The sequence below is a fragment of the Cyclopterus lumpus genome, chromosome 5 (genome assembly GCF_009769545.1).
Source record: "Cyclopterus lumpus isolate fCycLum1 chromosome 5, fCycLum1.pri, whole genome shotgun sequence".
NCBI lineage: Eukaryota > Metazoa > Chordata > Actinopteri > Perciformes > Cyclopteridae > Cyclopterus > Cyclopterus lumpus.
The window spans coordinates 9441109-9460364 of record NC_046970.1 but is presented as its reverse complement, the minus strand read 5'-3'; the positions used below and the strand labels follow the sequence as shown (position 1 = coordinate 9460364).

Below are 19256 nucleotides of genomic sequence, written 5' to 3'. Positions count from 1 at the left end.
AAAAAGAAGACACTGAAACCACATGTAAAGGACCTTTTATTCCATTTTTATAAACCAACATATTTAATTTAGCAGCATAACCGGATGGTCTTGAGGTATTTCTAAATCCATACTCAGAATTTCATCCCACCCCCAGTTTTCCTTCAGACATTCACACAGACTGACACACTCAGCTGTGATTCTTTCACACACACACACACACAGATCCATACTGCACTAACTGTGAGCGTGCACACACACACACACACACACACACACACACACACACACACACACACACACACATGCATACACACACACACACACAAGTCCTGTTGCCTCAGTCTTGGACTGAGCGGAGCTGGCTCCCTCCTAGTGGCTTGTAAGGCAGGCACACTTAATGGTGCAGTTTTGGCTGTGGGACAAAAGAACATTGGACATTGTTACTTTTATTTTGGCAACTGATATGTACAGATATTCACTTGACAACTATACCAAAAGGGGGTAGAATAAAATAGACAGACATACGTGGTGTCAGAAAAACAGTAGGGCACTGGGTGGCACTAGTGTTGCCAAAAATATCAAAGTCATACTGAATATGTGTAATGGTTTTAATACTCATTGTACCAGCTGCACTCTGCTCTCTCTATGACTGTGGTCGGACACACACGGACACACGCACACACACGGACACACACACACCTCAATGTAGTGTTAACGTTTTTTGTCAAAATTCCACAAGGCTGCGCTGAACCAAAATCAGGGGATGCACCTTTAAATATGACACCGTTGTACAGCAGTCTGGGCAGCTTTGTTGAAGATGCATAACTGATTAGGCTTCAAGCTGCTGACCAGAGGAACTGTGCCTTGTGGAACAACAGTCACTAGGCCTGTTACATCTGAAAATAGTCATCTCAAGACTGGGCTATTGCAGTCTCTGTCTATCAGGCATCGCTGGTTGTTGCCATGGAAACACAGCTCTTAGCGGAGAGACAGCCTGGAGCGTAAGCTGACAAACCTTTTAGACCTAAGCGTCATCCATTTTTTATGTTTTGCAACCGACTAGTGAGACAAGTCGAAAAGCAGAGCCAATGCTGGCCTTACCCTAGGCACAATAAGTGGGGAGACCAGTCCACAGACAACCAACCACATGTGGACATTTGTTTTTTTTGGGATAGGGGAAGACATTATCTAAGTTATCTAGAGCAGGTATCGTTTCCCTTTAACCATAGATGGACAGAATATCTGTTTCTGAAAGGCGACTCTGGAAAGATAGCTCGCTCCTTGCAGCCTAGATCCAGTTACAATGGAGACAATATGCCCAGTGTCACATCCACAAAGTTACAAGGAGTTAGTAGAAACCTCCAATAGCACCAATTGCTGAGTTGGACTTTTCAAGGCAGGTTTGGGAACATAAGATAAAAGTGTGTCATATGGGCTCAGTAAGCAGGTAGCTCGCTGTTTCTTTAACTATGTAGGAAGCAGCCAGGTCATGAAGTGATGGGAGGAAAAGAAAATAATCAGTGTTGTCAGATTGGTACTTGGTGGTGCACACCGTCAGCCCTTCAACTGATTCCAAATCACCATGTTGGGGCAGGAACTTTGTACCACAAGGACACCAGGAGAAAAGCTGCATATTGTAACCTTAACTGCCACTATGTTTCTTTCCTGTCATCCTGTGTGCTGCTCTGTGGATCAGGATTAGCTGTGAGCAGCCAATGTGCCGCACAGTCCTGCTTGGCTAAGAGGCTGCATTGAGTTACATTATGATGTGTTTAAGGTCTATTCAGTAAAAATGTAGTATTGGGCGTAAATTATAATGTTATCAGGATGTTTTCAAACATAATCTTGTAAAATTATGCTTTAGGCAAGAAACTTGAGACAGATCATGAGGGATTAATACAAACGGTAATAAAGGAAGTACATTTATTGGTTTTCACCTAGGTATACTGGTGTTGGTTTCAACAACTAAATTCCTGGTGTGGAGACGTCCCTTCTTAATTCCTGCTTTTCTCGGCTCCTAACTCACCTTCTGTGTGCCCAGTTTCTTCTCCACGCCCCCAGCCAGCCCCCCGCTTTTACTGTCCTTCCAGGGGTAAAAGTTAGAGCGCGGAGAGGAGGAGGTGGTGGCAGAGCTGGAAGAGGAGGAGGGCAGGCGGTGCGCTGAGGGTTTTGAGGACGGCGAATGCTCCTCCATGCCACCCCCCTTGCGTTTCTTCAGAAGCCCCTGGTGCTCAAAGCCCCTCCCGCTGCCCTGCCCGTGCAGTCCTGAGTCCCCCACACTACCCCTGCTGTGAGAGTTGTTGGTGGCAGAGGAGGGGTCTGGGTATGATGAATGACCCAGAGGAGTGTGTGTCCGTCTGTATGTCCAGACCGCCTTGGCGGCCGGTGAATGGGACTCTGAAGGGGAGGGCTGGGGGCGGGGTTTTCTGCTGGGGGAAAGTGTGCCATTGGTCTGTCCGTGTGGGATAGGGGAGGACATGGGGGGTTTAGAAGAAGAAGATGATGAGGAGGAGGAGGAGGAGGAGGAGGAGGAGGAGGAGGAGGAAGAAGAAGAAGAAGAGGAGGAAGAGGCAGCGGAAGGGGGTCGGCCCCGGTCCTGGAGGATGATGCAGTTCCTTTCGGGGCCTGAGTGTTCCCCCTCCTGTGACGGGGCCTTCCGCTTTCGGAGGGCAGCGGCTGCGGCAGCCTCCTCTCGCAGCTTCAGCATCTGCTTGCTGGGACGCCCCACAGGGTTCTTAGGTCGCCCGGGACCCATCTGACGCACCGTCCCAGGCTTACCCGGAGATGCCATGTGGCCACCACCGATGCTGGTCCCGCTGCCCCCGGAGTTCTCTGACTGTATGGCTGCCGGGCATCTCCCTGGACCACGACTGGAAGAGGAGCAAGAGGATGCAGTTTTGAGGGAGGAGCTGATGTGACTTCCCGTCCGAATCTTGGAATGTAATGACGAAGAGGAAGTGGAGGAGGGAGACGAAGAAGTGATGGTCCTGGCTGAGGAAGGCGGAGATTGAAGGTCTGTGGCTTGAGGTATTTTCCTGTAAAATAAGTAAATCCATAAATCAATAAATGAAACGGCCATTAGATCAGAATAAAACGTATCAACACTGTTCTACATGCTTACAAGAATTTGAAGCATTAGAACTGAACTTGGGATGCTCAAGCTTTTTGATTACTGACTTAACTGGGTCCATAGCAGCAAGCAGTCAGGAGTGTGCAGTCTTGTTAATGTATGCTGATGATCTACTGTAAATTCATATTTCTAAATGTATCGAAATTGTTTTACATTAAATCTATTTATGATCAAAAATACCAATCTCGTTGGTTGACAAGAGTCCATTGAATCTTCTAAACAGGACACTTTAAACCTAATTTCTGTTTACGGTTAAACCATTTGCCTCCTCGATGGCTACTTATTCTTGTTTTCATCGTTGTTGCTTTAGCTCTTTTAAATGAACAAAGACTGGGTTCAAATAAGGGCTGCAAGTCCTACACTACACACCCAATATCTTAATACAAGGAAGATGCAGTGTGCCAATCTTCATTCAAACACATAGTGGTGCCCCTGAGGCAAATTTGTCATTTGTGATATTGGGCTATACAAAATAAATTGAATTGAATTGGTGGGTAGGTTAAATCTACAGCTACATTGAAGCATGGATTTGTTAGTAACTAGTTTAACTGCAGGGCTCTGATTAGCTCCACCCATTGCTATGTCCCTGAACCAGTGACAGCAATGGCCAGAGGCAAAACAGGATGAGAGGATAAAATAAAATAAATGAGACGCCTGGATCTGAGCAATAAAAGAATACTTTTCATGCCAGCCATAGCAGTTCAGCGAGATTTCTGTCACGCTCAGATAAAGGTAGGGGGTAGTCTGTAAGAAACCACAGTTAGACAGTTATGGACAGGATAACCTGTGTGGGCCTAATGTTGTTCATCAGGTTTGTGGCAGATCAGGGTGACGGTAACTAAACTGGTGAAACCACCCACCCCTGTCATGTACACAATTTTACAGGAATGTCTGGAGGCAATTGAAGACGGCCACCAGGAATCTATTATGAGCCGAATTTAGTGTTCTAAGTTAGGGTTACTCACTGTGACCTTACAGAACATTAGAATTAGCCAGAACTCAAAAATGTATATGATAATTATGATAATTTCACAGGATAAAAACATGCAACCTGTGCCGTTTTCCAATGTGCTTTTCTCTTTTGTGCATATAAACGCAGCTTCCATCTTAGTGCCAACTTCACAGACTCTTCACGACTGCTATTCTGGGCAGCAGAAAACACCATCTGCTTCATCTGTTCGGGACCAAGAAGTGGGTTACACTCGAGTTTATCTGAACGTGCTATCAAAAGGGAAGGATGTGATGTCACTAGCCCTCATACATTTGCAGTGGGTTAAAAGAAAGATTGGCAAATGTAAAGTGAGTGATTGTGGTAGAGCATATGTCATTTAAAGTAGCAGTCCTGAACATGTGTAGCATCAGCAGCTCATGATTTAAAATCAGAGGTTGGAACCACTTCAATATACTGGAGAAGAGGCAACGATAATTGTAGTCCGTTGAAAACCCTTCCCAACCTTCTGGCATTACTCTCAACTATTTTGTTCCATTGATAAATCGGGGTGTGTGTAAAAAAATATCTTCATACTTGGCAAAACAGGATGGGAAAATGCTCCGTTATCAGGAATGAAACCGGTATTAGTGCCACCATTAAAACCGTTTGACAACCAGCCTTTTATTTTCAGTGATATCAAGAGGAGCATTTAGTTAATGTGAAGTAGTTCACTATAGAAACGCCAGTAACAAAGAATAAAGTTAATACTTTCTTGATAAAATAAATCGGAAAATCTTGCAAAAATAAATCGGAAGAATCAGCAGCATAAAAGCGGAGTACGAGCAGGAATGTGGGCTCGAGTTTCTTACTTCCAAAGATGGGCGCTGATGTGCTGCTCCAGCATGCTGCTGAGGGCCGACCTCAAGTGATGAAGTCTCCTGTCAAACGTGTAGATGCCGTGACCCAGTGCGTGGCTGCCAAACGAACATACCTAGAGAAAGAAGGAGTCTCCTCTTGTTACCTCTTGTGGTCAGTAGGTGACTTAAAAACAACACCCTGCAATATTCAGTGGTCTCTGACTTACAGGCAAGTGAAATGCCTCAAGCAGTTAGTTGTGTGATCTGGCAAGTGATCTTTATGTTTCCCCGATTCATCGGCAGCTGATGACCATCATCCGATATTCAGTAAACGTGTGCGATCAATGATCGTCATTAATGCTTTCTGGTCGCCGATGCCCGACAGTGAACTAGTTAAGGTCAGCAGTCTTGCTTGGCTAAATAAAGCAGCAACAAACATTAAGAAGGAGGTTGCATGGAATTACATTATGATGCGTTTAAGGTCTCTTCAGTAAAAAACAAGGTAAATTCTAACGTTGTTTTGAAACTAAAATATAAAGTAGTTTTAGAGAGGAATTATGAGAAGTTTAACTGAACTTAACTAATAAAGCATCATTAAAGCATCCAGTGCTGGTGATTGTTGAACAGTTTGAATGAAGTGCGTTTTACAATGAACACAGTTAAATTACCAATGGAGTTTGTGACTTTGAGGAGAGTATATCACCTCAATGTTTTTGTACGTTAAAAAAAAAAAGAAAAAAGAAATCATAATAGCTGTCTAAAACCCTGTTGATTTTATTAATTTTTCAATAGGACTATGTTTTCCATTTCGCACAGGTAAGTTTGGGCAAGTACATCTCAATAAAAAGATTTACGTTAAGCCCTGAACCAAAATTCTTTGAACTCGTTCATCATCTGACTGAGCATCTGAAAAATAAGATGACCAACGGACTACTGGGAGAAGACACCAATTTGAAATGACCACTGACAACACCTTCACTTTGATTTGGGAGTATTAGAAAGATTGAAATTAAGCCCAAGTTAAAATCTCTCATAGAGTCTCTTTTTACTGCTCAGGACAGGAAGGTTTAGCTGGTGCATGGTTTTAGCTGGTGCATGAGTTTAGATGGTGCATGGGTTTAGCTGGTGCATGCTGCATGGATTTAGCTGGTGCATGGGCTTAGCTGGTGCATGGTGCATGGGTCCACTGAGCAGCAACGCTTACACGAACATGATCGGTCATCACAAGGAAAAGGTCCCTCTGACAATGTCTTCAGTGTGCAACAAAACACTCATAAGCCAGAGTCTTTTTGGGACATAAGAACAAAGAAGAAACAAGTTCAATGGGATGCTCAAGTTCTTTTCTGTCTTCTTTTCCAGCATGTTCCATTATTTTCCAACGCAACAAGCCATCACAGCTTGATACGGTCATTGTATGCCAGGGACATATTTCTTCTATTCTATCTTTTCTATTAAACAACTGAGAAAAAGATCAGGATTTTGCACCTGGCCAGCTTTAAACCACACTGCCTATACAAGGAAAACAACACAGAGCAGAAACCCTCGTCAAGGCCAAGTACAAACTGCTCACCGCTATTGGTCTGGGATGTGCAGCAGAAGATGGGAACTCAACGGGCTCCTCGGGTCCTTCTGCCTCACTTTCATCACTGGAGATTCGTCCATGAACGAGAGGTGAGGGGGCTCGGAGACTTCCCTCCTCTTGACGCTGCTTGTCCTCCTCAATGTTGCTCTCCGACAAGGCAGAAGGCCGACTGTAAAACAAGCAATACAACGTTTTCTTTCAGATACACTGTAAATAGTCATCTTATACAATCATATACTGATGCTTACTGTCTAACACATATTGCCTATGCAAATACGACGTCCCTAACATCCAGGAACATGAGTTGGTTCGACCCACTCCGGTTCACCTAGCTAAAGCTAAAGCTGGCTAATCCAGCAGCCGCAGATGAAGGTTCACATGGTCAGTTTTTGTTGGAACTGTGTTAGAGAGGCGATTATTTATTTATTTATTTTCTATCAAAACAGATTCTAAACTCAAGGTGCAACCAGGTAATTGGACACCATATTCAGAGCAATTAAAGCCTTCTTTGGTGGTCAGTCTTCTGGGTCTACTAGTATTCTCCCAACCGGCTGCCAGCCTGTGGTGATCAGGCATCTCTACAGAGGGAGGAGTTCAGCATTTGCTAGTAACAGTGACTACTTTAGACTTTCTCATTGTGTTTTGATAGACAGAGTCTTAAAGATTACACTGTATGTGTACAGATTGTAAAGCCCTCTGAGGCAAATTTGTAATATTGGGCTATACAAAATAAACTGAATTGAATTGAAAGACTCCATCATAATCTATTATTAAATGGGCCTTTTAAAAAAAAGGTAGAATCTGTGTTTCTAATCCAAAACACCGTGTGCATATCTTCTCACATTGTGCTAGCTGCTTGTTCTGTGTGCACTGAATACAAATCCGGTGTTCTCAAACAGTTAAAAAAAAGAACAGTGACAAAGGAGTGCATTAAAACATTGCGGCTATTTTTCCTAAACAAGCAAATATGAATACAACTATACAACATTTGACAATGTGACAAAACCATTTACAAGAATGAACACAATTGAGCCATGTCTGAATTTAAGCTAGGGAACCACAACCCAACTTTTTCACTTCTGACACAGATACCAGTGTTTCATTAATGAGCTGTATGCCTCACTGTGTGGAAGAGACTGGGATCAGTCATATATGTGGAAGGAAACATTAGGCTTGACTTAAACATTGTTTTTCTAACTTTGTAAAAGTAAATGTAACAAATGAATACATAGATATAAATGTATTGAATTGTTATTTATCAAAATAATGGTACTCGATACCAGAACGTCCCATTGTCACGATACCCGATCCAGCAGTCTGGGTCATTATCGGAATGATATCCAATATGAGTATTGGTGCATCTCTAAGTGAAAATGTCTGCTCGCTTGTGTGTAAACATTTGTGATGGTTGACTGGTGATTTACTGATAATGTCTAGAACTGGTCACCGTACATACTCGTGTATGAATCACTAGCTAGCATCAGTAAGGTTCCCTCACCTGAAAGCAGGGAGGCTGGCCAGAGGCCTCCTGCAGTGTGGAGCCCCAGCCTGCTCCCTGGGGGCCTCCGGGCTGGGGGATCGTCCAGCGGAGGAACCCCCCTCCAGGGACTGGGCCCCTTTCTCACGAACCTTGGTCTTCAGTTCCGCCACTAGCTGGTCAAAGTTTTTACTGCGGCCCATCACTTTTCTTCGCTGGTGAATGGAGTGGATCTGAGGACACAGGATACTGGCAATTAGTCACAATTTCTCTTTGATTTATTTCATTTCAACTAAACAGTTCAAATTAGTATCTGTGTGTCAGACGGTTGACTTAAAGCACAATAGGATGCTTAACTCGAGGTATAGCGGTGCAGTGCTGTGACTGACGCCCAGTGACATCAATGACCTCTACTTTGACCTGCAGGGTGCAATGCTGCAGCAGACAGTACCACCAATCAGGTTCAACCTACTCTAAATCGCCAAATAGAGTGGTTGTAGGTTAAAAGAGAAGAAATTAAGAGGTCATACTTTATACTATTAATCTCTCTAGTGAAATTACATTTGTTGGTTACACAAGAGCCTGAAATACAGTACCTAAACACATGCAAATGTATGTGAGGATGCCTCATAGAACACTCCATACTTGAAAAAGAAGGATGATTATCTCTTTGGAATGATGCAGCTGTATCAACCATACCGAATCATAGCACACTATGTGAACAGTTTCTCTGCCACTCAGGCGAATCTCCAAATCGTGCGTTTTGGATTTGTGTGCCATTTCAATTTTCTCATGTTTCGCACTATACATTTCATTTGTACCGCCGGCCATGACGGCAAGTTGAACCATCAATTTAACCCAATGAAACACTGATTCTACCCAAATTCTGATCCCACAATTAACAGTTTCTTTATATATTTATCAGTCACTTTTTAGAATCCACATGACCCTCTTCACATTGGCCTAAATTAAATCCTCTGCACAGCACTTGCTGAAGAAAAAGCTGGTTCTTCTGGTACTCCAGTTATTTCCTTCTCCAAAACAGTGGAGAACACCAGGAGCAAATGCCAGGAGTTGAGTCTTCATTAAAACATTATGACTGGTGTTTTAACTAAAAGCCAAATTAATCAGAGCACACAAGGCCTCCCTATGCTACCATATGACCTGTTGGCCAAAAATAATGTTGCATTTAAAAAGGCCATTTTTATTAAATGGAATCCGATACAGTGCTCAGTCTAAATATAAAACGCACCGATGCTATATTACATTCCATCACTTCTAGCAAACTGTACGAAGAACAGTGAGGGTAAAGCAACACCAACAAGCATAGTAATGATCCGTGTCATTTTTGCTACAGTGGTGCCCCTTATGGTTTCGTCAGTCAGTTTCTCACATTTTGTAATGCATATGTTGACATTTTGCGTTTGACACTAATCTCCCCAACTACACTAACAGCCTTCCCAAAGACTGGACAGAATGCTGGGCCACCGTACGCATTAAAACACTTTTTAAAGACAGTGTTTTCATTGAAGATTTATCTTACGACTCAAAAACTGATCTCATTCGATTCATTCACACTGGTACTTCCTGTATGTATCGCCCGCTCCATAGCTCACCTGCTGGTCACAGCTCTCCGTTAGAGATTGCGCATATGAAGCTGTACCCAGAGCAAACAGAGGGTCGGCATGAGTCAGGCTTAAAGTAGTTGATCCTGTCATCGGTGGATCTCATCTGGCTCAGAAAATCAATGATTTATTCTGTTAAATGACGACAGGAATCCCATATGTCCATCTCACCGTACCAGAGTGATCAAGCATCTCTTATACATCAAACGCCTTCTATTTGCAATGAAATCAAAGAGAAAAAGTAAATAACGTCAGAGCTGGATCCAGATTATGTCAGAAAACTAATCCATTCATTGTTTTTGGCAAAACAGCACACATTCCTTTTTTTCTATTATCATTGAAATGATGCAGCAGTATTGCTTGTCGACATTGAAATGACAACATGAGATATTTCTAGGAGCAGGCGGAAGAGAAAATACGCCCACCCACAGAGTCTGTCCACCTACAGAGCAGGTAGTAGGCTGTTTTCCTGCGTGTCTTTCCTGTCACTTCCTGTTAATCAGGTCATCCTGTCTCTACTCGGCTGGATGAGACTGACTTCCTCTTTCTCACACACACACACACACACACACACACACACACACACACACACACACTTCCTGTGCTGAGGGCCATTTTCACCACTCAGTAGCAGTGATCACCAGTAACCAAAAGTAACTGCAGTTTAATGCGTTTGGAAACTATGAGAACTGTGATGTTACTTTCTTTAATGTAGTATGTTTGCAATCCTATCCCGTCTGGTAATTGGATCCCAGTGCTTAAAGTGCAAAATGGTGCACAAGAACCCTGAGATGTTACCATCAGATCGACCGATGTGAAACAAATACTGTGTACTGTGATGTCACATCAATGCTGGTGTTAATATGGACATTTCTTACCAAAGTATTAAATATCTGCATTTCATGGTTGAAAATAGCTCCAAATGCCATCTATGGTTTTAACTTAGCCAGGTATAAGAGAGTAGTCTGTTTAGGACTAATCTAAGTCATGAAATAAAGGAATCAGACCCCCCTCCTCTCCTCTCCCGACAGCGTCTATCAGTAACCACTGTGGAGCACGACAGTGTCAATTGTTCTAATTTAGCAGCTGGCTAGTTAGATAGCTAAAGTTAGGACAAGAGCTAAAAAGTGACAGGACAAGAAATGAAGCTTCTCAACCTTTGTCTGAACTTCACAGAGGAAATAGAGAGGGGAAAATATTTTTTTTTAAACAAAGCTTACATTGCATGTCAGGAGGCGAGTGCAGACCTTCTTCCTGTCAGGGTCAAGGACGCCGCAGTGTTTGTCCAAGTCACACTCTCTCTCTGAGGAAACACAGAGAGCATCTCAGCTCCAGCGTGGCACAGTCAACAAGAAATCTCAACATCTCTACAGCCCCACGTAGACCTGTCAATAATGCCCCGGTGTTTCCCACAGGCTGCTGTGAGATGCGGAAGGAAATGTTGTCCAATTCAAAAAAAAAAAAAAAGGTAAATGCATTATTTATAGGCAATTCAAGAACTGTTCTTAGGTATGATTTGGAGGTACTCAAACTTTACTTGATTATTTCCATTTTATGGAACGTTATACTTCTACTCCATTACATAGCAGAGGGAAATATTGTACTTTCTACTTCACTACTATTACTTGACAATATTTGTAAGTAGTTAGGCCACTTCCCAGATTCAGATTCCTAATACGAAAAAAATAAATCAACTGATAACCTATGGTGTATTAGGTCGTATAAACCCTAATTATTAAGTATATTTAGATTTAAAAATGACCTCCAAATTTAACAGCTGCAACATTAAAGTGATTAACACGCAACACAAAATGGAATCCAATGACATACAGTAATGTTATTCTGAACTGGGCCCTTCTGCATAACAAGGAGCATACTTTTACTGCTGGATGTTATTTTTATCCCAACATTTTTTACTGAGTAACATTTGGATTCAGGATTTATATCGCTAACAGTATCAACAAAAGTCAATTCGTATTTGTTCACATCTTAACAACCTGTCTACACGTTCAGCCACGTTTTAGTGGTTCGTCTGCCAAGATACGCTTTGGATTTTATGAGGGCCATACTCAATAGTTCAAAGCTACATTAGAATTCTAAAATAAACATTCATAACTCTATTTTTCATAATTTTGCAGCAAATTATGAGCACCGCTCCAAAAATGTGAGTGAGGATAATCAGTACCGGGTACAAACAGGCTTGGTAGTGAACAATATTACAAATTGTGTAGAATTAGATCCCAGTGGAAGGATGGTTTCCAGTCGTGTAACCAAAACATTTCAAGAGCATTGTGAAGTACAAAAGTCAACATTTATAGAAAAAGACAGATGTAATAGTTTCCAAAATTCACAACATATTTTTATGTAACGCAATCTCCTGCTTTGATCCATATTTGTTAGTGTTAAACCTTCCAAAAGTAACATTTTCACTGCGGTCAGAAAGCGGTTCGCTCTCCCACTTTATGGGAGCCACGCACTAACAAGTGACAGTCATTAAAGAAAGGCTAGTACCAGACTCACCCTCTCTGTCTCTCTTTCTTGGGCGTGTGCTATCCAGAGGAAATACGCAATTACAACTAGCCAAACCAATCACAATAAACGTTTTGGGATTGCTTATGACAGCCGTAGTGTCAGAATTTTTACTTTTTAAGCATGCAATGCTGCATGTGTTGGTGCGCACGGACATTACTTTGCAATTGTAAAGACAGTAGAAAAAAAAGATTGCCGTAATAAATTTCGCAGAGTTGTAAAATCCTTCTTTATTATTATTATTATTCATTTGGAAATAGGACTATGATTATTTTGAAGGTCAAAATGCCCAGTAGATCAAACTATATAAGTATATATCCTTCAACACTCTTTCCACATCACACAAATTGCTCCATTTGTACTCACTGGAGGCCACTTTGTTGTAGGGTCTGGGGATCCGGTGGCTTAGCACTGCAGAGCCCAGGGGGGAGTCCTTCCTCTGGGTCTGGGTGGGCGACCGGTCATTGGGTGAAGGCCTACCAGGCGGGGTGCCTCCGTGCGGCCAAGGCGGATCTCTGAGCGATGGCGGTGGAGAGCTCATTGAAGGCTCCAGAGGCGGCGGCTGCTTGAATACTGACGACTCTATGTGGCCGCTGTGGGAGGACTTCTCCAACGGGGAATGTCTGGGTGATGAAAGAGGAAGCGCAAGTCCAACATTACCTTCACTGCATAACAACACTGGCAACATAATGTCAAATGTATCTACAGCTTGAGTTTTACCTACAAAGATCCCCTGCCTGTTTAAAGTGATAGTTTTCTTTAGCATAATGTGGTCAGTAGAGACATTGTTTATATTCATTTAGTTCAATTTGTTCATGTATTTAATCTTCTTTTCCTTGTATTATTCTGGAGGGACTTCCTGTTAGGAGGGTCAGGTATTCAATTCTTAAGATTTTGAAAAAATCATCACGTCTCTAAAAGCTTACAAAGTACACTGTATATATTGTTTGTTTAAACCACCAAAAAAAAAAAGTTGTACTGGTTTTTGGTCGGATTAAACAAACATACAGGGTGTTAATTAGAGAGTTTAACAGATGCTGAAACACAGATTATGTTACCTTTGGACAGAGGTAGGCTAGCCCATTGCTCCTATTCCCAGTGTTTATGCTAAACTAGGCTAACTGGTTAATAAGGCTGCAGCCCTATCAGGGGTCAATGGGAATGGTTGCCAGGATTCCCATTATAGAGAAATTGGCAATTATTTTTAACATATAAATACAACCGTAAAAAATAAACACATTTGAAATATCTGTTAAATTAATGATATTTAAATATTGCTGTTGCAGTCGGAACCAAAACCGGTCAAGGCTACTAGTGACAACGCTGCACATGCGTTGGTTTGTTTACTCACATGCGCTGAGGCATCGTTTTTAGAGATAATAGTGAAGCAAGCATACACATGACATTTACACATGTCACATTTTCATTATTAAGCTAATGTATAACGGCATAGAATCTTCCATCCATCCATCCATTTTCAATACCGCTTAATCCTCATTAGGGTCGCGGGGGCGCTGGAGCCTATCCCAGCTGACATAGGGCGAAGGCAGGGGACACCCTGGACAGGCCGCCAGTCCATCGAGGGCACATGTAGGGACATACAACCATTCACTCTCACATGCACACCTATGGGCAATTTAGAGATCAATTAACCTGCAGCATGTCTTTGGGAGGAAGCCGGAGAGAACCCACGCTGCCACGGGGAGAACATGCAAACTCCACACAGAAGGACCGCTCCGACCGGGAATTGAACCCGCGGCCCTCTTGCTGTGAGGCGACAGTGCTAGCCACTACACCACCGTGCAGCCACGGCATAGAATCTTAATTACTCAAAATATAAATTGAGTGGCAATCATATTTTCAGTTTCAGAAACCAAAAGCTTATAACTGGTTGCTAGACACTTAACACAGACGCAACTAAAACATTTTTTTAAGTAAACGAACAAATAACAGAAGTATTGCATTAGTTCCCCTGAGCCCTGGTTAGCACCTTCTACCAAACTCTCTCCACTCTGTTCTTACCGTACTCCATCCTTGGAGTTCTTGGAGTGTCTGTACTGTGGTGGAGTGGAAGGCGAAGGTGGGGCCGCCCGTGGCTGGCTGCGACCTTCCCAGGATGAAGCGGAAGCAGCATTTGTCCCATGGGAAGGGGAATGGCCGTGGTGGGGCCTCGGCTGGGGTGCAGGGGTGGGAGAGCGCAGTCGGGCGTACAGCTTGGCAAGAGGGCCGTGTCGTCGCTCGCAGTGCTTTTCGAACGCCTGTGGCTTCACTACCTGGCCACAATAGCTACACACCACCAGGTAGAAGTCATCATGGCCGGGGTAGAGACCAAAGATGGACATGTCTTCAAGAAGAGGGAATACAATAGACACACATATCAGACTGCAGAAGAGGTGACAAGGTCACTATGTAGAGCAGGCAGAGATGATGCTGAATTATGGAAAGCCAGTGACCAGTAAATCAGTTTCCAGGTGGTAAATGCTATTTGATAACCTGAAATAAACTTCCAGCATTCTGACATTGTCATCTAGAAAAATTCCTGTAGTCATCTTTTGGTAATGATGTAATCCCTTTTAATAAATACATATAAACATTGAACAATTTCATTCTGTGAGCCTTTTACAAGGTTATTATGAAATGCAATGGCTGGACATTAATGTGAAGGTTGCCTCAATCGATCGACCACTGATCGCGAAGACGATATTTGTTCTAAATAGTTGTATTGGTGGTCTCTATTAGTTGCTGAGGCAGCAGGGGAGGTAGTCAAGGAACCAAATCGATGTCTGAGTAAAAGTGACAGCCGGCGTCACAGGACTACACACTAGACGCAGCTGCTGTTGTGTCACATAACGTCACACGGTCAGAAATCTAAACCGGATGGATGGATATCGATCCGGCAATGTTTGGATTCCTGCAAAACCATGAACTGAAACAAATCCCAAAATAGATGTAAACAAAGGAATGTGTGGAGTCCAGCTCATTCTTCTTGATCGTGTTTTGGCTGTTACTCTCATGTGATATAGATGCAGCATTAGTATTAGAAGGTGCACATACTTACAAACACCATCAAAGTCTTTTTATTTGACACGTGCACACATGGGGAGTGTCTGTCAGACAGCTGCTGCTGCTGCTACAGACAGCCAGGCTCGGTTCCAGAAGATGCCTAATCACACAACACTATCCAGCTTTAATACTCGCCCTGGTCTCTGCAAACCAGTACCTCCATTGTCTCTGGACAAGGCTGGAGACCAAAGAGAAGCTAAGGTATTACAGGTCAACGCACTCGCACGGCCCCGCAAGCACACACTGGGAGGACTATCAGTTTATGCTTTCTTTTTTTCCGATGTCCCAAACAACAACAGACTTTACCATGTCTTGTGATGATTGTGTGTGACTTACCCTCCTTACTGAGTGACATAGCCTCTGCAGCCTTTTTGCCATTCTTGCTGCACTCATCCCCATCAGGCCCTGAAACATCACACATCACATACATGCACATGTTCAACAAGCCCCTTGAGAGGTCATCTTTTCCAAAAGTTGTATGCCAGGTTCACTAGCAAGATGAAGCCTAAACTTATGGCACACATTCTGCACAAGAACAGGCCTTCAAAGTGGGTTGTATAAAAAGGACTGATCTGCAGGTCAACTGCTTTCCTGCTGACCATTTATGTCAGTTGTCTAACAACAATAAGCAGCTGTGGCTATCGTGTGGTGGAGGAGGACTTTATATGATAGTTATGGACAAAGTAACAGTTGTAGGGATGCCAGACAATGAGTGAGTGCACATACTTAAAGATGGGGAGGGCAAGATCACTTCTGGGGCAGAAGAAGTCACACATATGAGGTTGCCTGTCGCACACATACATGTAATAGCAGTTAAATTGAGGTGGTGACGAGAGGGGAACATTGGACTGGAGCGAAAAGAACACAGAGTAACGTTAGCTTGTATCAAAGGCTGGGCCAACATTTACATGGTGGCAGCAGCAGACTCCTCCCCCGTCACCGGCGTCTACTCTCGCTCCTCCTAGCTAGCATTAGCACGCTAACGCTAACTGCCTTGTTCTCAACGGCTAGTCTGGCTCGCTTGCTAGCTCGCTAGCCTAGCTTTCCACAGCAAGAAGTTGCTCGCCCAACCATCCACACTAGCCCCCTTCTGCTCTGATGCCACCGCTGCCCGGCTGGTTGCACTCAAATGAAACGCACCCGTTAAACACTGGCAGCTTGTTTCATGGTCACTGCTGTTAAGCACACACTACACTGGCTATATTTGAATAACTATCACTTGTTTTGTTTTCTTAAAGACAGCGTATGCAGTGGGACCTGGGAGAGAGCAACATGTTACCCACCCAGCACTAGGACCCGGCAGGGTCTTTGTTTGGGTAACATGGTTAGCTCTGTCCTCCGTTTCCACGCAAATAAACCAGAGTGCTTTGGTTAAATTGCTTCGTAGCTGCCAGTGTTTGCGTCAGTGTGCATCCTTACCATCCGCCGCTGTCGCACCTGACCACTCGGCCCAGGCAGTCCAGCTTTGACCCACGAAATCATCGAGGCTAGGCACCCGCCGATCCAGAGCAGCCATTACTTTTACTGCGCGTTCACGCACCGCCATCATCACTGCGCGGCAAGCAACTTACGTCATATCTCGCGCTCTCGACAGAATAGGAACTTCCTGCGTGCGCGTTCTTGGGACACCCACACAGAAGACTGGACTGGAGCAGAGCATCTCTAAAATGTGTTACTGTTCTAACCACTTACAAAAATGAATACAGTGTGGTTTCTGAGTCTTATAACACAATGATGCCCATGTAATTATTAAAATAATGAAAACAGATGGACAGCTGGACAGATGTCAACCTGTTCGAGGGCACCATTGCAAAAACAAGTGCTGTTGGGCCCATTGAATAACTCTCCATACAGTATTACCAATGACTGCAGCCTCATTGTCCCCACAGGACAAGCTCACTGCTGTTCACTGGGGGAGTGAAGTACAGAGAGATCAGAAGTCACAGGTCCACACACATGCACACACCTTTCCTAATCCCTGTAAGTGATTAAGCCTCGCAGGAACGAGTCAGAGCCGCGCTGAAACACAAACTCACTGTGAGGACATGATGTAACTATCTGTGTCTGGGATCTTGTACTGTCACCATATATGTCATGTGTAAAACTCAGGAACAAGATGTGTGCATCTGACAGTGGGGAATAAACATCTCTTAATTAGTCTGAAAAAAAGAAGACGATTTGTTCAATCAACAATCTATGTTGTGGATGAAATGTTTTTGGATGCATTTGATAGTCAGCGATTGCCATGTAATTAATATTGGAGATATGTCCAATTGCAAATAACCTCAGTGTGTTTTCAATTTAAGAGAAGGGGGACAACATCTGCAGTACTCATTCTCTACAAAAATGCACTCTAGAGTTCAATTGAGTTTTATACGAAGTGTAAAATTGACAAATCGAGTATTGTCCCACCATTGCAAGACATGTTCAATTGCTGAGATGTAGTGGAGGGATTGCGACACACTGGACAAACACTGCCCATCAGAAGTCTGTTGAGTTAGATTGTACTTTTAGGTTATAAAGGCACTGACCTAAGTATCAGTGGATGATTGTAACTAAGTAGATTTACTCAGAAACTGCACTCAATTAGGTATTTGGACTCTGAACCCTCACAAAAAACTGTTCGGGCACATTTCAGATGTCTGTGGGTTGTTAGCAATTCCACCAAAGAGAGACAATCCCTCTTAAAACTTCTTAAATGCTTTAATTTCAATAACAGTAAAAAATGTAAAATTATCCAATAAGAAAGACAAAACAGATGTGCTCTCCAGTTAACCACCTCACAACCCCTCAGATCAGTCTGGTGACCATTGGAGAGGCCTGACTCCTTGGCCCGGAACCACCAGGCTATACCTAACTTTATCTAAGGTAGATGAAAAGCCAATGTTTCTTACACATTCATGCTTTAGTAGTAACAATGGTTGTTTTTCAGGTTCACTAATGAGCAAAGCCTGCAAAACAAATGCTACCAGCAAAAGCAGTCCTTGTTAACTTTTACATTGGAGCAATAGAAAGCATCCTCACATCACAAAACATTGCAAACTGTCATAGGACAAGTTCATCCCAGGACAGGAGGGCTCTACAGCAAGTGATGCCCAGAACATCACTGGTACCATCTGCATCTAGCATCACTGATATTGGTGACAAGAGGAGCCTGAGAAGAGCTACCGGTGTATTTAAAGACTAAACCCACCCCGACACCTACTGTTAACCCTGCTGCTATCTGCAGAGAGACACAGGAGTATCAGCTGAGGAACCACCAGACTTCAGATCAGCTTCTTTCATCGCCTGTAAGATGCCTTCAGTCACACTCCACATATATGTATTTTGTTTTTGTTGTGTAGCAAAACAAGACTAAAATCTGCATTTTGTTGTGCAACCCTGTTGTACAATGACAATAAAATTAACTTTTTAAGATGTTGCGTCTATAGACGGCAGCCCCCTAAAAACGATACCTGAATTGGTGTCATGCCTCCATACCAGCATCAGTCTGCCCTTGTAACAGAAAAGAATGCTGTTCACGTCTCACATGTACATCTCGTGGTGCCCGGGTCATTAAAGGGCTTTTCTACAATTTTTTAGCTCTTTTATTTTGAAATACTAGGTTTTCAACTCCGCTAAAAGGTCGGCTGGCACTTGTATAGCAGGTCTATTATGGTAGCATCCCATTCTAACCAGTCCTTTCCTCATGGCCTCCATGTTTCCTGCTGGTGGGTGAGAGGAGTGGTGCTGAGGATGGAGAAAAAGAAACACTTAGCTCAAACAGTTGGGGGATTTCGTTTACCCTCCACACACATCTGGCTGAGGAGTGCTATTTGCTGATTGTTAACTGATTCTGTTTCATGATCCAAACAGGAAACTACATGTGTAATTGTAGAATTTTTAGTATGTTAAAGACACTTTGACAGACTGACTTCCTGGATCTGACCCACATAGTCTGAATGAACAGGTTGGAAGCATTCAGCACATAAGTCTGTAGGGGGTGCACAGATGTGCCATCATATCATATATAATATATACACATATATAATATATACACATATATATATATACACATACATATATACACATACATATATA

At 43.1% G+C, this 19256-nt stretch overlaps 1 protein-coding gene across 2 annotated transcripts; it reads right to left on the bottom strand.

Moving 5' to 3' along the window:
* Positions 1-21: 21 nt before the first annotated feature.
* On the bottom strand, positions 22-19233 carry atxn7l2a (ataxin 7-like 2a). 2 transcript variants are annotated; one of them, XM_034531841.1, is made up of 11 exons: positions 16596-19233; positions 15903-15962; positions 15513-15581; positions 14136-14457; positions 12480-12736; positions 10805-10887; positions 7981-8192; positions 6471-6651; positions 4913-5034; positions 2009-3017; positions 28-394 (listed from the first exon to the last, which is right to left on the bottom strand). In XM_034531841.1, the coding sequence occupies exons 1-11, from the start codon at positions 16723-16725 to the stop codon at positions 377-379; spliced, it is 2463 nt and encodes an 820-aa protein (XP_034387732.1). In that variant the 5' UTR covers positions 16726-19233; the 3' UTR covers positions 28-376. The 2 variants fall into 2 exon arrangements, with proteins under 2 accessions (XP_034387733.1, XP_034387732.1); XM_034531842.1 differs by lacking the exon at positions 15903-15962 and having other exon boundaries at positions 22-394; positions 16596-19232.
* Between the last annotated feature and the right edge of the window lie 23 nt (positions 19234-19256).